This window comes from Annulohypoxylon truncatum (assembly GCF_022578515.1).
Source record: "Annulohypoxylon truncatum strain CBS 140777 unplaced genomic scaffold F4807scaffold_8, whole genome shotgun sequence".
Classification (NCBI taxonomy): Eukaryota; Fungi; Ascomycota; class Sordariomycetes; order Xylariales; family Hypoxylaceae; genus Annulohypoxylon; species Annulohypoxylon truncatum.
The window spans coordinates 387,487-407,065 of record NW_025953794.1 but is presented as its reverse complement, the minus strand read 5'-3'; the positions used below and the strand labels follow the sequence as shown (position 1 = coordinate 407,065).

At 47.9% G+C, this 19,579-nt stretch overlaps 7 protein-coding genes across 7 annotated transcripts; 5 read left to right on the top strand and 2 right to left on the bottom strand.

Annotated features, from left to right (window-relative positions):
• Positions 1–2,868: 2,868 nt before the first annotated feature.
• On the top strand, positions 2,869–3,799 carry F4807DRAFT_416797 (uncharacterized protein; the record flags this gene model as incomplete). Its single annotated transcript, XM_047997168.1, has 2 exons — positions 2,869–3,434; positions 3,491–3,799. A coding segment is annotated over exon 1 (223 nt), but the record flags the coding sequence as incomplete, so codon positions are not given.
• A 1,693-nt stretch (positions 3,800–5,492) lies between these two features.
• Positions 5,493–6,584, top strand: F4807DRAFT_416792 (uncharacterized protein). The gene has a single exon (XM_047997167.1). The coding sequence runs from the start codon at positions 5,730–5,732 to the stop codon at positions 6,471–6,473; it is 744 nt and encodes a 247-aa protein (XP_047856421.1). The 5' UTR covers positions 5,493–5,729; the 3' UTR covers positions 6,474–6,584.
• Positions 6,585–9,601: 3,017 nt separating this feature from the next.
• Positions 9,602–12,012, top strand: F4807DRAFT_416781 (uncharacterized protein). Its single transcript, XM_047997166.1, has 2 exons — positions 9,602–9,920; positions 10,021–12,012. Exons 1-2 carry the CDS (start codon positions 9,694–9,696, stop codon positions 11,384–11,386), a joined length of 1,593 nt encoding a protein of 530 aa, XP_047856420.1. The 5' UTR covers positions 9,602–9,693; the 3' UTR covers positions 11,387–12,012.
• F4807DRAFT_380516 (ribonucleotide reductase inhibitor-domain-containing protein) lies at positions 12,008–13,862 on the bottom strand. Its single transcript, XM_047995780.1, has one exon. It carries the CDS (start codon positions 13,182–13,184, stop codon positions 12,153–12,155), a length of 1,032 nt encoding a protein of 343 aa, XP_047856419.1. The 5' UTR covers positions 13,185–13,862; the 3' UTR covers positions 12,008–12,152.
• A 496-nt stretch (positions 13,863–14,358) lies between these two features.
• F4807DRAFT_416778 (ribosomal protein S27-domain-containing protein) lies at positions 14,359–15,731 on the bottom strand. Its single transcript, XM_047997165.1, has 3 exons — positions 15,459–15,731; positions 15,125–15,187; positions 14,359–15,054 (listed from the first exon to the last, which is right to left on the bottom strand). The coding sequence occupies exons 1-3, from the start codon at positions 15,459–15,461 to the stop codon at positions 14,872–14,874; spliced, it is 249 nt and encodes an 82-aa protein (XP_047856418.1). The 5' UTR covers positions 15,462–15,731; the 3' UTR covers positions 14,359–14,871.
• A 106-nt stretch (positions 15,732–15,837) lies between these two features.
• F4807DRAFT_380458 (thioredoxin-like protein) lies at positions 15,838–17,269 on the top strand. Its single transcript, XM_047995778.1, has 2 exons — positions 15,838–16,130; positions 16,191–17,269. Exons 1-2 carry the CDS (start codon positions 16,066–16,068, stop codon positions 16,909–16,911), a joined length of 786 nt encoding a protein of 261 aa, XP_047856417.1. The 5' UTR covers positions 15,838–16,065; the 3' UTR covers positions 16,912–17,269.
• F4807DRAFT_380459 (uncharacterized protein) lies at positions 17,270–19,472 on the top strand. The gene is made up of 2 exons (XM_047995779.1): positions 17,270–18,142; positions 18,226–19,472. Exons 1-2 carry the CDS (start codon positions 17,628–17,630, stop codon positions 19,379–19,381), a joined length of 1,671 nt encoding a protein of 556 aa, XP_047856416.1. The 5' UTR covers positions 17,270–17,627; the 3' UTR covers positions 19,382–19,472.
• The last annotated feature ends 107 nt before the right edge of the window (positions 19,473–19,579 follow it).

The following is a 19,579-nucleotide window of genomic DNA, read 5'->3' as shown; positions in this document are numbered from 1 at the left end:
CTTAAACCAGCCACCAGTAGGTTCAGAGCGGGCCAAACTCGGATTCAACTGGATCCCTAGTAACAGACTTATGTTTCAACTTATTGAAAATATAGAGGAAGAGTTTTGATGCGTCTTTATTGTAGTGAGGATAAATGAATAAAAGAAATTGGCCGTATATCGGACTGCTTGTATCTTCTACACGTAGCCTATGTATGTAGACATAAATCTAGCTGTCGGTTGAAGCAAAAGCGCCAGTTGATCTACTCAAATGATGGGCTACTTCCTCATTGAGATCCTCAGGAGCCTAGGGACCAATACTGAGCGCTTATCAGTCAACGTAGTTCCGATGGTAAATTTATATTCGTAATGATGGATGACCGCAGTCCAGAACTACCTATTACTGCTTAAGTACTTGTAGGTGTCTAGTATCTACAGTCAAAAGACACTAATGGGAAATATGGTCGTGGCTATGATACATTCACGTACCTACCTCAGTACATAAGGAAAGACAATTTGTAATTTTCGACTTAAAAAGCTACGTAGCCAAATTAATTTCGATGGTAAACAATTCAAACATGTTCATTATTGAAGTTGCTGGGATTTAAATCCTTTAAGTAGTTCGTAGATCAGATCGAAGAGAATGAGTCCCCTGAATCCTCTAATGGAGATGGCCGCACTGTAATTAGCTTGATAAGCAAGCTAATAAATGATGATTGAAGCGTGAATGAGATTTCGTCTTTATGGTGTCAAAGCCAGGGCTTCGCGACGCGTCGTTCTTGAGGCGTTGAAGCGGTATGATAAGCCACCCTGGCAAGAATTTCAGCTTCGAATTATGTTCTGCAGCCACTTACGGTGGCGGCATCAGATCCTGCAGCAGGTTGCATGATTGCACCAGGGATCTAATCCTTGGATGACTTCACATCTTTGGGAAGATTCCGTTAGTGTTGGACACTTCTCAGCCATACAGTGCTGCTATGGCAAGACGGGGAAACCGGCGCGCCATATGATCATGCATGACCAAACCAACAGGTCTCTCCAACTCCCCGATGTTACACAGATCTCCTGTGTACGCCAATGTCTAGTCTCGGCAACAACATGCCATGTTACTTACACGGTTAAAATAAACGACTTGCGGGGAAGACAAAAGCTCCCCGGACTGACAGCTGTGCGATGTCGTGACACAGTTACCGTCCCCAGAAGGAACGCGTGCTGACTACATTGCTTTTTCTATCCCCTAAAAGCTGACTATGAGCGGACCGAACCCTTACATTGGAGAACGGACAGCAACTTGCATAAGAATACATTACGAAGTTCATCAATTAACTCAGATGTTTTTCTAATGGTCAGGTAGGTATGTAAACATAGGTACTCTTCCGATAGACGTATGGCGTGGACGGGCTTGATAGGGTAGCAACCCACCTTACCACTAATGTTCCCGTGCGCGGTGGCGTCAACCGGGGTCTCTAGAATTCGTATCCGAGCTTAGCGAGTCATAAATAAATACAGTTGAGCGACTATCCAACTTTGTGAGTATGTGTATGCATGGCAGGACGATGCGATCAACCTAGATTGGGATTAATCAAAATGGATATATACTAGCTTGGCCATGAGAATAAGAGTTGATATGATCTTGGGACCCGCTCAAATGTCTCTATCTATAAATGGTTGCGTGCATATAGTAAGTAGGTAGCTCGGATATAGTTATTAGGTGCTGACAAGGATCTATATGCAGATAGTAGTTACCTACCTAGGTATGTAGGTAGGGATTGGTGAGTGATCTAGGGAACCTATGTTCGCCGATCTTAGTGTAGGTAGGCATAGTCCAACGCCCAGTAAGAGCGAGCTCCCTATAATAGGGGATATCAGGACGGTCACGCTCACTAGACATACAACTGCCGAGTATGGCTGGCCATTGCAGCACAATGTCTGAGAAAATTGACAATGATGAACATAGGTATTCAAGTATACTTAGATACTAACATGCGACAATTACTCAAAAGGAAGCTAGTTTCTACCAAGCTAGAGGAAAGTAGAGCGGCGACCACGACGATGACATGGATGACGATATCTCGATGGGGGTAATAACCAAAAGAGAGAAAAAGCAAAGGCCTTTACCGTTCGCACATGCTGTGTCACTACGGATTGCATATTTTAAAATTATATACCTACCTACATAGGTGGACCAAGTCTTTGCAATATGTCTGTGTTATATAGCTGGGGTGGTAGAGATTAGATGAAATGAGCCGCATATACATAGTAGCACAGATAGCTAGAGCGGCTTATCCCGGCATACCAAGGGAACCCCTTGCAACGCTATAACCCTTTGTTATGAGAGGATCTGACCCCAGAGTGACATGCTAGAAGCCGCGTTTAGAGATGATATGTTCTTATCTTGATTCTTAGCTATTTACGCCATCGCCCGGTCGACAAGTCCTCGCCGGTTTCATCTGCATCGATAGGTACAGAATAAGTCTCACGCTACTGCGTTCATAGTACGTGACAACCATCTGGATGTGGAGGTGATCTCCAGCCAGCTCATAAGCCATGAGATACCTATAAAACGCCTCTCACGCATGTGACTGACGTTAGGATTTAACATACGGCATCGATCTAACTTTCGTTCCGCTTTCCACATTACCGTTATGTGCTTGGGAAGAGTCGCATTCCGGCCCTCCGCCCCTTATTATAAGGTATTATGCATTGTATGACATGAATGGGCCGAAAGAAGAACATATTCATTGCCGATCCAGTAACCAAAATTGGATGTAACTATCGGAAGAATGTATTATTCGTTCGCCAAAATAGCCTCACGCTTCAAAAATGGAAGCCCGGTTATTCGACACACCATCCAGTCAATCTCGTTTCCCGGAATCTGTGAATGCAATATTAAAGCGGAATTCACTTCATTCTCCTAGGGCAACATTCCTCTCTGTATGTCGCAATCTTTGACGGTCCCTTTACCTATCCTTCAGCTCATAACTCTTCGGCATTTTGCGGAAGGTCATCTGCCCTTTAAAATCATACATAGTCCCATGGCTCACTCAAGGGCTCATATCTTCGGACCAAGCTCAACCGCTCCGTCTCCCCTTCCGAATCCAGAGATTGGCGCTGCTCGTTATCGACATCTACCCGTCATTTCAATGTGCTACAATATAGACTGAGGCTCAAGTTCATTACTCCAACCACCAGATCATAAGCTATGCCGGATGAATGTTCCGGTGCTTGGAGAGCATAGAGTAATACATATCTTACTTGGTTTAAGATCACCAAACACGGAGACTGGGTCGTTAGGCATCAACTCCCCCGGACATGTAAGCTGACATATACAGAACGATGTAAGAAAAAGCAACAAGGCATCCAATTCGGCTGACATTCCAGTTCCGCACAACTATCAGGTGTATTCAACTAGCCTCATCATGAAGGTTTAATCTTTTCACTGGCATGAGTTGAAGGTAAACAAGTATTTTCCTGCCCCGTATCGCGATTAGCTAGTTGAATCAGATCCTAGGCAGATTCTTTCAAAGAGGCAGTACGGACCGATAGTCCTAGAATTACCACCCATCGCTCGAAGCTACTAAATCATACGATAGGTTAACGTAAACTCAGATAAATCCTCATTGATTCTTCATCTTTTGTCGCTCGGAAGTAGCTAGACCACGTACTGTCCGATCACGTCTGTACAATTTCTGAATCTTCCAGAGCGCCTAGTACTTGCCAGGTATTTGATGGCACATAGCCCTACTCTTAGCAGGCTGCCAAGAATATGAGAATGGACCATTTGGATAGAGGATTTTTATTTAGAACTTCGAGTTAAAAGGTAGGGCGAACCAGGCGTCTATTCTATAATCCGATTTTTGCTAAGTGTTAGCCACCTAAGCTAGTACCTAATGTAATTCATGGAACGATGGCCTTGACGCCAAATCAACGCAACCTCACACTTCTAATCTCCGTTGGATGGGAAGATGGAAAGATCGAGGAACTTGTTAAGCAGCGCTCGGAAGAGTATAGGCAGAGGGTGGAACGAACTCCTGACAGCAACAAATCAACGGAGTATAAGAAAAACGCGACGAGGCGAAAGACCGATACCATAAATCTGAAACTATCTTCGTATGACAGACAAGATTTAGCTTAAATTGCCTGATAAGGCTCCCAAGCTGACTGCATTCTCCCCAGTGGTAGTGAGATGCGACGGCAGATTGGAATCCCTGTAGACATGTCGTACAGCTCCCAGTCTTCCACAAAGTACCTATTTACATCTGGGCTCAACATTAGGACACTATCAAAGAGAAATACCCCCTAGGTCTCACGGGAGACGCCTTGGAACTAGGAATGTTTGGCGCTGTGGGGTTAGACGTTCTAAAAGCCACAACTTCCCTAAGGGTGCTACTACAGCAGAGGCATTGCGGATTTAGAACCACTAACCGGGTTGTTTAAATCGTATGATTTCTCCAACAAAGATAAAGTAGCATAATCACGATGATCTTATATACATACCGCTATATTGGCTGGGTTACAATGTAACCACTTGTTGCACTTCAGAGCCTGCCCCTTTATTGGCTCGTGGCGCAAGAGTTGATAAAGTAAACATGGAAGACTAGAGATGAAACTCTTTCTTGTATGCAGAGATTCGGTATATAGCTTTACTAGTATGTCTTAGAGATGTTTTCCGTTGCAGAACGTTACGACGGTAAAGCAAGGCGTAAACGTAGTGGCTCTGTTGAGCTAGATTAACAGTGGGAAGCCACAATTTGGGTTGATCTTCTCCCCATACTACCTTAATGCAGGTTGTTTAAGATGTTACTAGAACCATCTAGTGATCTACCTCAAATATTGATAACACCGTCAACCTTCGAAGAAATAGGTACGTATATTTGGTTATAATAATCCATGATCTTCATCCAACTTTCAAGTCGGGAAACCCGTGAAACATAGCTGTCTGTTGAGGCACGACTGACGTCTGCGGTATGTAACTAGGAGTTCGTGGTAACCATGTAACCTGCAAGCCCTTAAGAAACGGCTGGACCCGACTAAGAAGAACATCCATCCTGGCTTGTCTGCCTCGGGTCTAGCCTAATTGCCGTCGATGCTCAGCCTTCATGTACTTCTCGAGTACCTACTTAGGTGAACGAAACAGAGACCAAGATCTTTCATGATCAGCTCTCACAGTCCTTCGGTTTTCTTTGATAAAGCAGGCCAAGCCACATTCACGCAAGTTGCGGCGTTTGCTCGCATTCGCTCACAGTTAGGACTTTCGGCTTTCGATAGCGCCAAAGCAATCCGAGTCCCGTCACGTTCTAAGGGCTGTTAAGCTGTGTCGTGTTCAAATAGGTAGGCCAACACCCAAAAGGCGGCAATCCGTATGTATGACCGTGGTGTAAATCTCACGTCGTTAGCTGATTCCTACCTCCCACACTCTTCATCAGTGGGGCCTCTGTCGGATCTACCTCATTGCTTCCCCCCGCTCTTGGTGCTCTGTTCGTTCGCGACCCACTCCAAGGCAGTATATGCCATGGCAATGATTGGGTATGGGACACCTGACTTCTAGAAAGAAATCCGCCCTTCCTTGGTGGACGTTGCTGCAATTAGGCGAAAGGTGGTCGCGCCCGAATGTTGATCCTTTGAGCCTCCAAGCCTTCCTCCCTACTGATAAAAAGGCTCACTTACTCTGTCATCTCCTGTCCTTTAGCAGAAAATACACAGCACTTATTCTTGATCCATAGTCTTTCACCACATAGTAATATCTTAGTATGGCGGGCAAGGATCGAGAGCGTAAACACTTGCGGTTATTTTCTAGCCATCGTCGTCAAAACGTCAAGCCTCGACAGGCACATCGCCGACCTCCTGCGGGCTCCGGAAGTGTACCTTACACGGATGGGATCGCGGAGTCCATGGAGGATAAAATCTCTCTAACGGAGCGTAGTGACATTGACCCCGCGTATGCGCAGACTGATGCCGACATGACGGAAAACTGGGATGCTACCCTCGCGAATCCTTCCGTACATGTATCCTCCACGGGCTTTCTCAGATCTTCGATAACCGCTTTGCAGGAGGGAAACCATGCCAATGCTGCGGCATATTATCTCCCTAGATCCAGCTATGATTTGCATGCGCCGGATAGCTCGCTTGACAATACCCAACTGACTTCGCCGTACTCGACGCACACCACCACGGGTATCGGCACTGCATGGAGCGGGTCGTATCCAACATATCCTTCCTCGAGCGACGGATACGCCACGACCATGTCTACGTCCGGCGATATGATCTCCTACATCCAGCCACAGCAGTACGACAGAGGTCATACTAGTTATGATGTTTCAATAACTAGTTCACCTCCAGGCGTGGAAGTTATGGACGACGACGACAATACGCAAGCCATAGACAACATATCTAGTCAGGACCCGGGTTCAAATACTCAAGCATTGCCAAACCCCTCTTACTCACCGCCTTCCCGACGATGGTCTATTGATAACCACCATGGTTCTACCGTGTAAGTCCAGCCACATCCCAAGGAGGACACAGGCTAACCCCCCCGAAGTGATTTCATACAGGGGGATACAGACAGTCTGTCCGAGGAGCAGAATTCTTCCATCGACGGAAGACCGAGAGGATACAATGCTTCAGATGATAAGAGGGAGTATGACTGGAGAGAACAAGAGTACATGCGTCGTGTGGAACCGTGGAGCTCTGAAAACAGGCTCAACGAGGGTCACGACACCAACAACTCGTATATCTATAACAGGTCTGCGATATATGGCGATGAGAACGAAAGTAATTAAGTAAGCTCGGCAGCTTGCTCAGTGACGACGACCTCTGGTCGCTAATAGCTGTGGGAGTATATCTGATAAAAGTATTTGTAGTTCTGAGGGCGGGCATTTTCCTTTATCTTGCAAGGCATTATACCACTAGCTTATGGCGTTAGCATAGAACATGGTTCATCAGATATGTTTTCGAGACCAACTGGGGATTTAATGTCTCAATATAAGGCCAGCGTCCCATTAGGTAGGATTCGCCACCTCCTGTAGGAGCTGTTATCATATGGTGAACGAAGATATCGCCACGATACACCGCCGGACTGGACACGGCTGACGATTTCTCCCTAAGCGCTAGAGCCGATATCCATTCACAACCTTTCTTAAACATAAGTTCAGCTACTCAATAGCGAGCTGTCATGCCGGCATATTTTATCCCGCTATAAAGCGCATATGGAACATCCCACACTTATCTAACGGGTTCCCCTGGCATATGACCGTGACAGACATTCCACGTCAAACCAACGTCAAAACTTTGGAAAGGATGTGAAAGATAACCAAACCCATTAACTTCAAGACATTAAAGTCTCAAATAAGGTACGTAGTGACTCTTCCAACAAGCAAGGAACCCCCCTAGATTGATATTAAGCCACAGAACCTCACCGCCACTATTCGCCAGTTTCCGAGGGCTTCGCACAGCCACCCCACCACGGTCGTAGCAGGTGTAGTTACCTAGGGACGAGGAACAACTGCAGCCAATCGATCATGGAGCTCCGCCTCAACATTGAAAATAGGATTCTTGAATGCAAGCAGAAATTCAACGGGAATTTATGCTGCTACTCAACTGATACGCTTACGAGACCGTCATGGAGCTTGTCCGACTGCACGATCGCAACTATGTATCGTTTCTGATACAGGATCGGTAATACAGTCTCAGGACTTCGATGACCACTTGGACATGTACCAGGTGCGTCGAAAGATAAATGAGAGGAGTTCCGATATAATGAAATCCATCTTATCTGCTTGACTAACCTGCTCCATAGTGGTACATCGATACCTATGCATATGGGAGAAACGGCGATGTTGAGGGAGGCCAGAGTCAAGTGTGATGTGGATTGTACCGCAAACGACGAAATCACCAAATAGAGAAGAATGAGGTTAGATTAAGCTCAGATGAAGTACGACCGAAAATTTTCCCGAGATCCGCCTCATTAGGTATGCAGGACCCAGCAAGGGCTGTGCTTCGCTTCTGGTCTGGATTCCGGGGTACATAAACCGACTTGATGCTTGAAACGGGAAGCTCCCGTGGACCCTCCGCTCGTCTACTAGGGGAAACGATTAGCATCATTCTCCATGCTTGCCCCCTCCCCCAAACTCGAACCCTATTACGGACATTGCTTACCAGCTCACTGTTCTTGAGCGGGTCAAGACTTGCATCTTACACAGCCCCCGCGCATAGTTAGCCGGAGCGCCCAATATAGGTAGCAAGACTAACAGTGGAGGCATTAACCACGTACTTGCATTCCGAGTCCCGGCGATTGAATATCTAAGAAGCTCTAGGCGGTCAAGAGGGGAGGTTAGTCACCTTAGTACGTTATTCATGTCGGACGTTACCCAAGGGGAATATCGTCCAACATTGGATATATGTGAATGCCGAAACTTGCAGATCCTCCAAGGAGTCGTGGAACTCAATAGCAAGGCACCGTCCCCAGTTCCTTGGAAGCTATTGCCGAAGTTCTATAACCTATCTCCTATGGACGCGCTCGGAGTAGAATCCACTCTTGAAATGATACCCTAAGTCCGGAAACGATTTCCTTAAAAGTACAAAATGTTGCGATAGCCGAGTCTAAGCACTAAACTGCGATCTAATACCGGATAGACATTCCAACAGCTGTCCATTTGGCGGCTTCGTGAGTACCATATTGGAATTTCTAGCATGACTACCTAAAGAACTGGGACTTTATAGACATCGAAAAGTCAATATAATAACACCATAGGCAACTCTACTGAAGCTTCCAAAGGTATAGGTAGAAGTCTTTAGTAAACTGATAGCTGCACTAAACCAAGAGTTGACTAATTCTTTTAAGGAAAAACTTCATCCATACCTATTTTGGTTCACTTGTCTGGGTACCTGGCAAGATATGCTAGGAAGCAAAATAATAGTATACTGATCTGGACTAACGTAGACTTGGCTACATAAGCCGCACTATACCCAAATGACCCAAGAAACCGACATTTAATTATTAATCACGCATAACCTAACATAGATATGTAACATCAGTGTCAGATCTACACGTGTAGCCCCGGGAATGGGTGTCGTTCGCCCTACTTTGGCTAGGTAACCCAGCACTTTTCTGAGGTTAAATAATAGGGGGCCACCTCTAAGTGACCTTCCACAAAGCTGACTCAGAACTTGACGTCAAGTCATATGCCATATGCCAACATCGTGAACTAAAGGAAGGGAAAAGATATCGTTTAGAATTAATGATTAGGTAACTAAGAGCCCTAGGGGATAAGGTGGAAGTTGTGAGCGGTGAAGACCTAGTAGGCGAATTCCTGACATACGTCATATTTACCTAACCCTGAAGCCTTAGAGAGGTCTTGATAAGTCACTTCCATGCTTGAGAATTTCCTTCCTGAATATATTTATATTAGTAAGTATGTGGGAAGTTCGAATATGACTCTACTGGAGTATCTAAATACCCAGTTGTAGGTATAAATTACGAATGAACGTAGCAATAAATTATTGCTGTATATGCACTAAAAAGATAGAGATCCGCACAAAGCCCCGCTATATAAGCTATTATTTTGGAAGCTTACATAACAGTATATGCAATAAACTTCTTAAGTTTAAACTTTCACTTTAAATCTTCTAAGGTTCTAATCCAAACGTTGACAACGCATTTACGTAACCTTCACAAAACATCACATCAATCCGTCTTGTCTCGTTCTGCCAATCGCCATGAAACCGAGAAAACGTACTGCAGACGGCGAGGGCGGAAATGCCCATAAAAGACATCGTAATCCACAATATTCTGGAGGGACAAAGACGAACTCGACCATGGACCCGAATTACGGCCAACGAAGCGCCTTCGGTGACTTTGAGTGTCTTACAACCGTGCCTGTTGGAGACAGTGATCTGGACTGGGAGGATGATTCCGACGCACTAGCCTACCTTAAATCTGTGCGGTAAGTTAACCTTTCCTACCACCTTTCATTCTGCAAATTCGCAAGGCTAAACCGGTATCCCTGTTTTCTTAGGTGATTGATACTGATATGGTGAGTATAGAACCCAGGCTTTTACCATCCCACATGTCCTCGTCGCGAGTAAAGCTGGTCCACAATTACCTCCCCAATCCACACTGCAGTCCGTGGCTAGCAATCAGCAAGGTGGAGAAGAAGGCATCGACCGAAGTATCTATAAAGATGGCAGAGGCGATTTCAGAGGATATTATCACGATGGAGCGTATATCGCGTATGCACCCAACTACTTAGACGAGGACGAGGACGAGGATGAAGAGCAAGATGAAGAATTTGATGAAGCAAATCACGACTACGAAGAAGGCGAAGAAGACGAAAATCTAGAGCTAGAATACGAGGAAGAAAACAGCTCCGAGTCCGACAGCGAAGGGCGTCCGCATAATAGTAACTCGGACGAGATCCGCGACGCATATTTCGCTTCGCTCACGAACCAATACCTAGCCCTGCGCCAGATCCTACAGACCGAGCCACCGCACGACGTACTATTATCGCTCCCCAGATCGAATCCAACCGAAGTAGGCGAATTCGGCTCCCGATCTGACACGTTCCCCAAGTGGTCCGGGCGAATCCGAGGCACAGATCCGCTGCCCGCCCAGATCGCGGGTATGCACAAGGACGGCGTGATCCGGCTCCTGCGCATCATCCTCGGCGGCAAGTTCCTTCGCAAGAAGCAGACACTCTGGGAGCGCACTAGCAGGTGGGTATGGGCGCTGCTCGCGCGCCTACCCGAGAGGGGCGAGCTGGACTACCAGGAGATCGGGTATATCCGCGAGTTAGGCAAGAGGGCAGTGCTGCTGATGGTTAGTCTGGCCGAGATGGAGGTTCTGAAAGAGCATTACGATGTCGGCGATAGTAGCGCCGAGAGCCTGGGCGAACCCGAAGTTGACGATGGAGGCATTGGCGAGGAATCGAGTCCGGAGGGACCTGACGGCTGGGACGACGTGGAAGAGGAGGCCACAGTTGTTAGCGCCAACGCTACCAAAACAAAAGGAGCTGGCGAGGCGGGAGAGGCGTCGGACGTCGAGATGCAGATCGATTCAGACTCCGAGGCAGAGGACGGGGAAGTATCCGAAGCACCCCAAAACCAAGCAGAAGAATCATCGGCTGACATAGAGATGGCCAAGGCCCGGCTCCTGCACCAGCTCGACGCGACGGCCGGGGAGGAGGACGCGGAGCCCGTAGTAGTCCCCAAACCTGAAACCACGGACCTCATGGACGAAGCCTTCGCGGCCCTCGCCGCGGACGAGGCGGCCCAGAAGAAGGAAGAGCGCCAGAGAGCTAAGATCAACGAACGCGCCACTTTGAACATGATCCTTACTGTCGCCGGTGAGTTCTACGGGCAGAGAGACCTTCTCGAGTTCCGGGATCCGTTTGGTGGGCTTCAGGTCGAGTAGGTAGACCGAACCAGACCGGGCCCATATTGTGTCTATATCCATCCATGTGATCAGATTGTTCTATAGTACCTCCTATTCCTAGGCATCCTGCACCTTGAGCTCTACGCTGTAAGCTGTGTAAGAGATAATAAAAACAACCCAATATTTTGAAACATATCTTGGCGTGAGTTATGCGCTATGAGGTTAAATTGTATATCAATTCGCGATCTGGTAGTACACCCAACCAACAAACCAACCAACCAATCTTCCCTTATTGATGCGAACCAATCCATCCTCATTCCAAAACTGCAGGAGTATTCCGGGTAATTTATCCCTTGCATGTACTTACTCTCGTTCCCTCGTGATACGCACCTAAATAGATTGGATAGGTGTACATATACAAACGTGCTGCAACAACATCCGTGCAACAACAAGCAGCAATATAAAACTCCGCAAGCGCCAGCCAACCCGATCATGCAGTGTTCGCTAAAATGTCGTCTCGTCTCGCCCGCACGCCCATGTTTCAACCCGATACAATCCAATCCGTAACATAAAATAGTACAGCAGCACTTGCCGTCGTCTCCCCGGCCTCTATGCATATGTGCATCTCCCAAATATCCCGCGCACCTCCCCCTTCCCACCCCCCCGTCTGTCCCTATCTCTTGGGTATCCCAGCGTCCAACGCAGCATAACGGCAATCTGCAGCCCCCCTTACAAACATGCATACCTAGATGTTTATCATACCACACCCCACCCCACCCCTCCAATCCAAACAATCCTTCAAATCTCACGCATCACTCATCTCAACCTCCCACTCCCCAGTCCGAACCAGGAAATCCGCCTCTCCGAAATCATTCGCGTCAACATCCACATCCGCATCCCCATCGCCAAACACCACGACATTATCCCGGCCCCTGCTGACGACGGCCGCCGCCTTCGCGCCGCCTCCTCCGCTACGGGCCCTCATCTTACGGGGCACGGCGATAGCGCGGCCGTTATAGCTACTCTCGCTCGCGGGCGCGGGCGCGGGCGCGGAAGAGAAAGGCAGGTAATGGCTGCGCGGGCTGACTTCGCCGTCGACGAGCCCGTCGCGCCAGACGTTGAAGTCGAAGCTCGCGACGCTGAGGCGGCCGGGCGTCGACGGGGCTTCCGGCTCCTCGTCTTCCGTGTAGGAGCGCTTGCGCGTCGAGCGGGTGTTCGAGGGGGATGCGGGAGGCGCCACGGAGTCCAACGAGTCTTGGCTGCTGGTCAGGCCCGGGACGTCGTCGTCGTCGGTCATGGCGTCGTCTAGGGGGAGCCCGTTTATGCTGAGGAGGGGTTGGTGGGTGGTGAATGGGGCGGAGGTAGGGATATAAGAGGAAGAATAAGAAGAGGATGAGGGAGGGAGTATGAAGGGGGAGGTGTGTTCGGGTTGCGTATCCAAGCCGCCGACTTTGTGAATCCCGCAGAATGGGAGCAGTTCCCGTGGAGTCGAGATGGCGTTTGCTCGCGAGCGGCCTTCGCCCATGGTGCCGCCGTATGCCTGGGGGTTGGCCGTGACGTTCTCGTCGAAGAGCGCGAAGGCGCTGTAGTTTCCTGTCTTGTAGCCCTCGGGTACGGATTTGCGCACTCGCATGCCCACCGATAGTAGGTTAGCTTGCACGGTTGCCGGCAAAGGAGGGCTGTTGATATAGGGAGGGGAAGGGGGGACGTCGAGATGTTGCGAGGAGGACGACGGCAATAATGGTGATGCGCTGCTGCTAAAGAACGAAGTAATGTGTCGTTGAGCAGGATCGCTAGCTGCACCTGCGAATTGACGCTTGGTTCGCGGAGCTGACATGGCTGGAAGTTGGCAGGCTGAGTAGATCGATATAGGGATGGGGTTACGTGTCTGATGCGATGCGGCCCACACGAACGGGGACCAGTCACCAGGTTGCCTCGGATCAAATGACGACCCCCAGAGTTCCGGAGGCTTGTCTGTAACGGATCGGGTCTATCGTGGTGATGGAATAGGAGGTAGAATGCCAATAATTCCCAATACACTAGGCTCTGCGGAGAGCGAACCCACCAAGTCGAAACGACACAGCCACGCTGATCGATTATTCGCTGATAGGGGTCGGAGAAGAAAGCAAATGAGTTAAAGAAATTGCTCGTCAAACCGATAAAAACATTAATCCCGTCCGGTGTGGATGCTTCCGTCCCAAGTACGTGGATGACGATGGTGGAAAGAAGGGGGAAAAGAGGTCTGTTCGGAGGAGGCTGGACGGCAGATTGGGGCGGCTGATCAGACGATTAGGAGAGAGCGTGGAAACTTGGAACTGGAAAGTGGGGGATACGCGATGCGCGTCATTAGTCCCTTCCGGGGCGTGTTTTTACGCGTTTTAATGGGGTCTTGGCGCCAAAGTCAATACCAGGTACACTATTAGTATGTACCTAGGTACTCGAGTACTTAGGTACATATCTGAGACTTTTGATGTTTATATGACTTCAAGATTTGACCGCCTCACGAATATCAACTATTGATTTTAGCTCCTAGTTCAAGACATTTTCATCTATGGACTCATATAAGCAAGTACCTTTCTTAATCGAGTATTCGATGTTTTCACTGAAGTTTTAAGCGATTCAGAGTCTAAAGCAATCGCTCTATCCTGTTTGCATCCAGCAAACTCAAGTCGAGTATTCAAAATCTTTTACTACATTAAACGAGTTGAAGCAATTTAAGTTTACCATCAAATTGTTACTCTTCGCTCAAGAACTGGACAGGCACAAGATGTTTTCTACAGATTTTGAACTGTGTACCTGATCTCATGTATTTAGACCATGTAAGTAAGGTTTATTATAGCTATGGGGAGCCATGAGGATTATCATAATACAAAGTACGACGGTCAGGAGGAATATAATTTGGATCAGATCTACGAGTGTAGAATAATCAACCCAACATTCTAGAGTTACAGCAGCCAGCACAGAAATATAGCAACATTAGCAAGTCACGATAAGCGAAATAATACCAAAGATTAGTGGAACAATGTGAATTCGCCTAATGCAGTGATGCAGTGAAAACATACGGACACTGCAATCGGGTATGTAGCGATCCTCAATTAACGTTCCACGTCCTCGCATCAGACCTACGGAACCTACCCCTTGCGAGATAGGGACCAGTCGATGCTCGTGGAAAGCCATTTCCAGCTGTCCACCCATGCAGTAACTACCATCCCGCCTCGTGTCTGGAGGGCGATGACTGCGTAATACACAAGGCGAGAAAAACGAGGAAAAATCATTCGCGGAAAAACGGATGATGCAAGATATCAGGACCCCAAACGCCCTTTTATATTGAAGGTTCTTTTTGGTATCCGTCGTCTATCTGCAATGACGTAGAGGTTCGTAGAAGAAGTCGATTTATGCCCGGAAGACATGATGCCAGTTTTCATGCGCCCATTTCCGTCGAGAGAGTGCCTTGCAGATATCCGAACCACACCATGAAGTCGTGACCAATGCCCAATAACGAAGAAAAGACGAGACGAAATCCTCTACTTTCTTCGGAAAGAGCAACCCTCCGTTAACCGAGCCTTACCACCAGTTGGTTGGCAAAGAACGGTGGTGCAACCCTGGCAGATGACGACGGTCTGGGCGTGTGAGAAGACGGTGGTGATGGTGAAGCATCCGGGGCACTTGACGTCCATGAAGAACGATCGGGGGCTGGGGACCAAAGTCTACCCGAAATGATCAGTATATTTTCGCCAACACATTTCAAGATGCGATTTCACTTCGGGTGAGTCGTACCTTCAGCTTGTGTTTCTTGGCCTCGGCAGCCGGGCTCGGGTTGAGAAGATCAACAGCGAGAACCTAGGCAGAAAAGTTTTGTCAGCTTAAAGCTCCCCTTCGATATTGTAAACCCAGGCAATCATCGATCATCCAGCCGTATCGGTCATCGGATCAGGATAGAATAGGATAAAGGAATCCTACTGTCGCAGATAGATTCGGCTTTCTTATTTCTTGTTGGTATCGCTATTATTAAGGATAGCCAAGATTATCGACGATTGATGAAGCGCGAGTCGTGGCAGTAGATCGATGACTTGTCGGAAGGGTAAATCAATAGAGGGTTGTGCGGGCTTACCATCTTGTCTGATTGTCACAAAAAGTGTCTTATGCGATAATTTGGCAAGTGTGAGGTTGGTCTGCGATATCTGAAGATAGCAGGAAGACAGGATTTGTTTTGGCGAAAGACGGTGGTAGTTGAAGATTGAGGGGAAGGTCGTGTGTGTAATTTTCGAGGTTAAAAATTCGTTTAGCAAATTTCGGGGGATACGGATTTTCCTTAGGCGGATTGGCCTGTGGTGGTGCTGGAGGCGAAATTCACTAATACCCTTCTGGCATGGACAAATTAGGCATAGTACAGAGGAGGGCTAGGGCTTTTTAAGGCCCACACACGCTTAAACTTAGTAATTGAAAGCTTAGCAGCTGGCAGGCTAGGAGAAAGTTAAAAACAGCTGTCAGCCAGAATGAGCAAAGTGGGGTTGTTGTACTTGGGTACTTACGTTGGAGGGGCTGGAGGGGTTGATCTTTCATAACACAACATCAGGCAGCATCAAAAGTTCCAAGGCAATCGAACATCTTAAATAATTCATTAGTTCCAAATCTCCCAATATTGAAATTTATCGTCTGTTCATTCACATTCATCGGAGTTATCATTGGTATATTGGTAGTAGGACAAATCAATCAAGATGGCCGCACCGACAGATCAAAGGATAGCCGTCCCTATTGATGATCCCAATGCAGATACTGAATGGTATGAACTACTATACATTGATTTATTTCATCACTGGCAATGTACTTACAATAGATACAGGAACGACATACTTCGTAAGCATGGGGTTATACCTGAAAAGCCTCCGTCTCCTACACCTATGATCGAAGAAGCTATACTCGAAGGCCGACGAATAGCACATGAGAACAGGTTAGAGGGGAAAGAACTCGATGAGCTTGATGCCCTGGAAGACGAAGAAGATGAGGCTTTCTTAGAGCAATATCGACAGAAGCGCATGCAGGAGTTGAACAAATTGACCAAGAAGTCGATACACGGCTCGGTCTATCCGATATCGAAACCAGAGTACTCGCGCGAAGTCACGGAAGCCTCTAACAACGGGCCAGTGTTTGTGAATCTCACATCTTCACTAGGAACCAACGTCGAGTCGAGAGTCTTATCAGAGCTTTGGAAGCAAGCAGCGAAAGAATACGGCGACATCAAGTTCTGTGAAATAAGAGCGGACAAGGCTATTGAGAACTACCCAGACCGGAATTGCCCTACTATTCTCGTGTATAAAAACGGCGATATCGTGAAGCAAATAGTCACTCTCGTCACCGTAGGCGGGGTACGAATGAGTATGCTGGAGATTGACAACTTGCTGGTCGAGGTGGGCGCAGTCAATGAGAAGGATATGAGGGTCGTCAAGAGAAAGAGAGACGCTGAGGACGCTAAGGAGGAGCAGCTTATGGGTAAAGGAATCAAGAGCGGAAACCTGAGACATGCGACTATTGATAACGAGGACGACGATGACGATTGGGATTGAGAGCATGCGCATTATGGTCGTCCCGCTCTCTCATCATACATCTAAATCCCCTTAACTACAAATCCATTATATCCGACTTTGCAAGCATTCAACACATCGCCCGCGGTGACATCGATTTACAGGGGGCGGCCCTGGCGTCAAGCTTCCGATGAATGGTAGCTAATCCGATTCGATATCGAAACATTTTTGTGGATCGTATCAGGTGAATCTAATAAGCTGTAGGAGCCTACCCCTAAAATCACAAGCTAATGTGCGGCTACTAACAACTTCAAGCAAATAATACATACTTGGATAGGACATAGAACAACTCGAAGTGGATGGATTTCAATTCGCTCGACTTATTGGAATATTGAAGTTTTAGAAGACGAGACCGAATATTATTGGAGAACCTTGGAACGCACTTGTTTGAACCAAGACGCTGGGACCAATGTACCGTCCCGTCTCCGTCTCTGATCAGGGAGCCGCAAGTGGGCTTGCCAATTGGGGAAGGTGGGTAGGGTGGGTCTTCACGTCTTGACGTCGTGACGTGACGCGCCTACTCCAACTTGAAAAAGGTGGAAGGGTAAAAACGTCGTCACGCTAACAAATTTCGCGTCTATCGCATCTTGTGAATAAACCGTCAACCGTTCAACCCTCTCGTGTAACTATTACGACCGACTCACCTCCTGTAGCCCTTGCTTCTAGGCACAATAACATACTATTAGGTATACGACAAGATGGCCGAGGAACCAACCCTTCCCAAGTTACCCGCTGTCTCTTGGGATTTCGAGACCGAAACTTTTAGCAACACGCGAAAACGCGCTCGCAATCGAGGTGAACCACCCGCACCGCCAATGTTCAACAACTCAAGCGATCCAGCCGTGTTCTCCAGTGACGATGATCCTCAATTGGAAAATTATACCGAAGGAAGACATCGCAAGAAGCGATATATTGGTTCCTGGTTTCAGCAACATCTCGCATCGTCCGACTCGACATTTGGCGAGAGTATACAGCCGGTACCTAAGACGAATAGAACGTTTGAGCGCCAGTTCGACAGCGGAGTTTGGATGGGAAGCGACATCTCAGTAGATACGGAAGACGATACGATCGTAGATATCGAGATGCCTACTCAGTCAAAATTACTGCAGCTGAGACATGCGAGGCCTGTCGCAACCATATCTCCTAGCGAAGCGGCCGCTCGAGAAAAGATACAGGCTGCAATTGACCAAGGAGTTCAGTCCATTGATCTCTCGTAAGCAGATACCTTACTGCTTGCAGGCTACGACAAATTTCGTAGTCGGGCTTAAATATATGTGTGGAAACTAACTTTTGCAGCGCCTCGGGTATCGAGACTCTTTCCAACGCGACCGTGTCTCAACTTTCCATATTTGACACCGTTCCTATCATAGAGGAAGCATCTCCATTCGAGTCGAGGCGACCATTTCTTGAAGTTTACTTATCTAGCAATCCGCTTATTCGTGCTCCTGGGGCTCTCTTCAACTTAGAACATCTAACCGTTCTCAGTCTTAGGAGTACTCTGATTACCGAACTCCCGCCGAGTATTGGGAACCTGCGCAACCTACAGAGCCTGAACTTGTCTCTTACTCGTCTTCGGTATCTGCCTTGGGAACTCTTGGACTTGTTGAAATACCCAAGCAAGCTTCAAAATCTGAACATACACCCGAATCCCTTCGACCGGCCAGATCACTATGAACCTCTTATTACCATGGATATTGAGATAAAGAATCCATCTCTTGACGGGTTTACTCCTTTGGTAAACGAAATACTGCGCCTCGATCATGGGAAGCAAGCACGATTCTGGCTCGACAAACAGGACGGTATTACTGCAGAACCTAGCCCCTGCCATTACTTGAAGAAACCAAAGTGGGCGGCTGCTGTGCTTGCACGATCACCAGTGCAATACAGTGATAGCCGAGGAGTTGTCATCTCCAAGTTCCGGCTACTGGAGCCAAGACCAGATGTTCCACTTGAACAAGGATCATCGTCAGTTCGATCCATCCAAACCGAAGATCTGTGTTCAGCACCCGCGATGCCCCTTCCCGCTAGACAAGACCTTCCTTCCACCACAAGTCGAAGCCGCGTGCCATCTTTATTCGAGCTAGCTCTCCAGTCTTGCATAAAGAGTGGGCAGCTCCGCGACCTGCCGTCCTTCTTCCCGCCAAACTCACCACAAAGTATCATCGATGCGCTGAATCGAGTCGCCGAGCAAAGCGACGCAAACGCGAACTCGGGTAATCTAACTTGCTCGGTGTGCAAGCGACGAGTCGCGGTACCTATGACTGAGTGGATTGAGTGGTGTCTAGTTGGGGATATTAATACCGATGCGGTGATGCGAGCAGAGAAGGCGTGTGACGGACAGACTCAGCTTGCGGTTCCGTTCTTGCGACGAGGCTGCTCTTGGAAATGTCTACCGGAGGTGATGACGCCGGGACAGAGAGTACCGGGTATGGTGAGATTCAGTGTCGACTAGAGGAGCGACGTGGTTTATGATACCCCTGGCATGTTTAGGCCAAATAAAAAAGAGGAAAGGCGTAGTTTGAACCAAATATTCACAGTTGAGCTCATGTGCGGAAAACAAGGCTATTCCAAGGAACAAACGGACCCAATCAGTTGAGGAAGCTGTCATCGAGACAGCCAGACAGAAAAGGGGGCTATTGAAGCTGTTGGA

Bases quoted from the DNA above. Each gene is read 5' to 3' on its own strand.
- F4807DRAFT_416781 (XM_047997166.1), top strand. From the start codon at position 9,694: ATGAAACCGAGAAAACGTACTGCAGACGGCGAGGGCGGAAATGCCCAT. The intron at 9,921-10,020 runs GTAAGTTAACCT...TGGTGAGTATAG, and splicing joins GCCTACCTTAAATCTGTGCG to AACCCAGGCTTTTACCATCC.
- F4807DRAFT_416778 (XM_047997165.1), bottom strand. The intron at 15,055-15,124 runs GTACGACTCACC...CATTTCGGGTAG, and splicing joins CCAAGAAACACAAGCTGAAG to ACTTTGGTCCCCAGCCCCCG.
- F4807DRAFT_380516 (XM_047995780.1), bottom strand. From the start codon at position 13,184: ATGTCAGCTCCGCGAACCAAGCGTCAATTCGCAGGTGCAGCTAGCGAT.
- F4807DRAFT_416792 (XM_047997167.1), top strand. From the start codon at position 5,730: ATGGCGGGCAAGGATCGAGAGCGTAAACACTTGCGGTTATTTTCTAGC.
- F4807DRAFT_380459 (XM_047995779.1), top strand. From the start codon at position 17,628: ATGGCCGAGGAACCAACCCTTCCCAAGTTACCCGCTGTCTCTTGGGAT. The intron at 18,143-18,225 runs GTAAGCAGATAC...TAACTTTTGCAG, and splicing joins GTTCAGTCCATTGATCTCTC to CGCCTCGGGTATCGAGACTC.
- F4807DRAFT_380458 (XM_047995778.1), top strand. From the start codon at position 16,066: ATGGCCGCACCGACAGATCAAAGGATAGCCGTCCCTATTGATGATCCC. The intron at 16,131-16,190 runs GTATGAACTACT...CAATAGATACAG, and splicing joins CCCAATGCAGATACTGAATG to GAACGACATACTTCGTAAGC.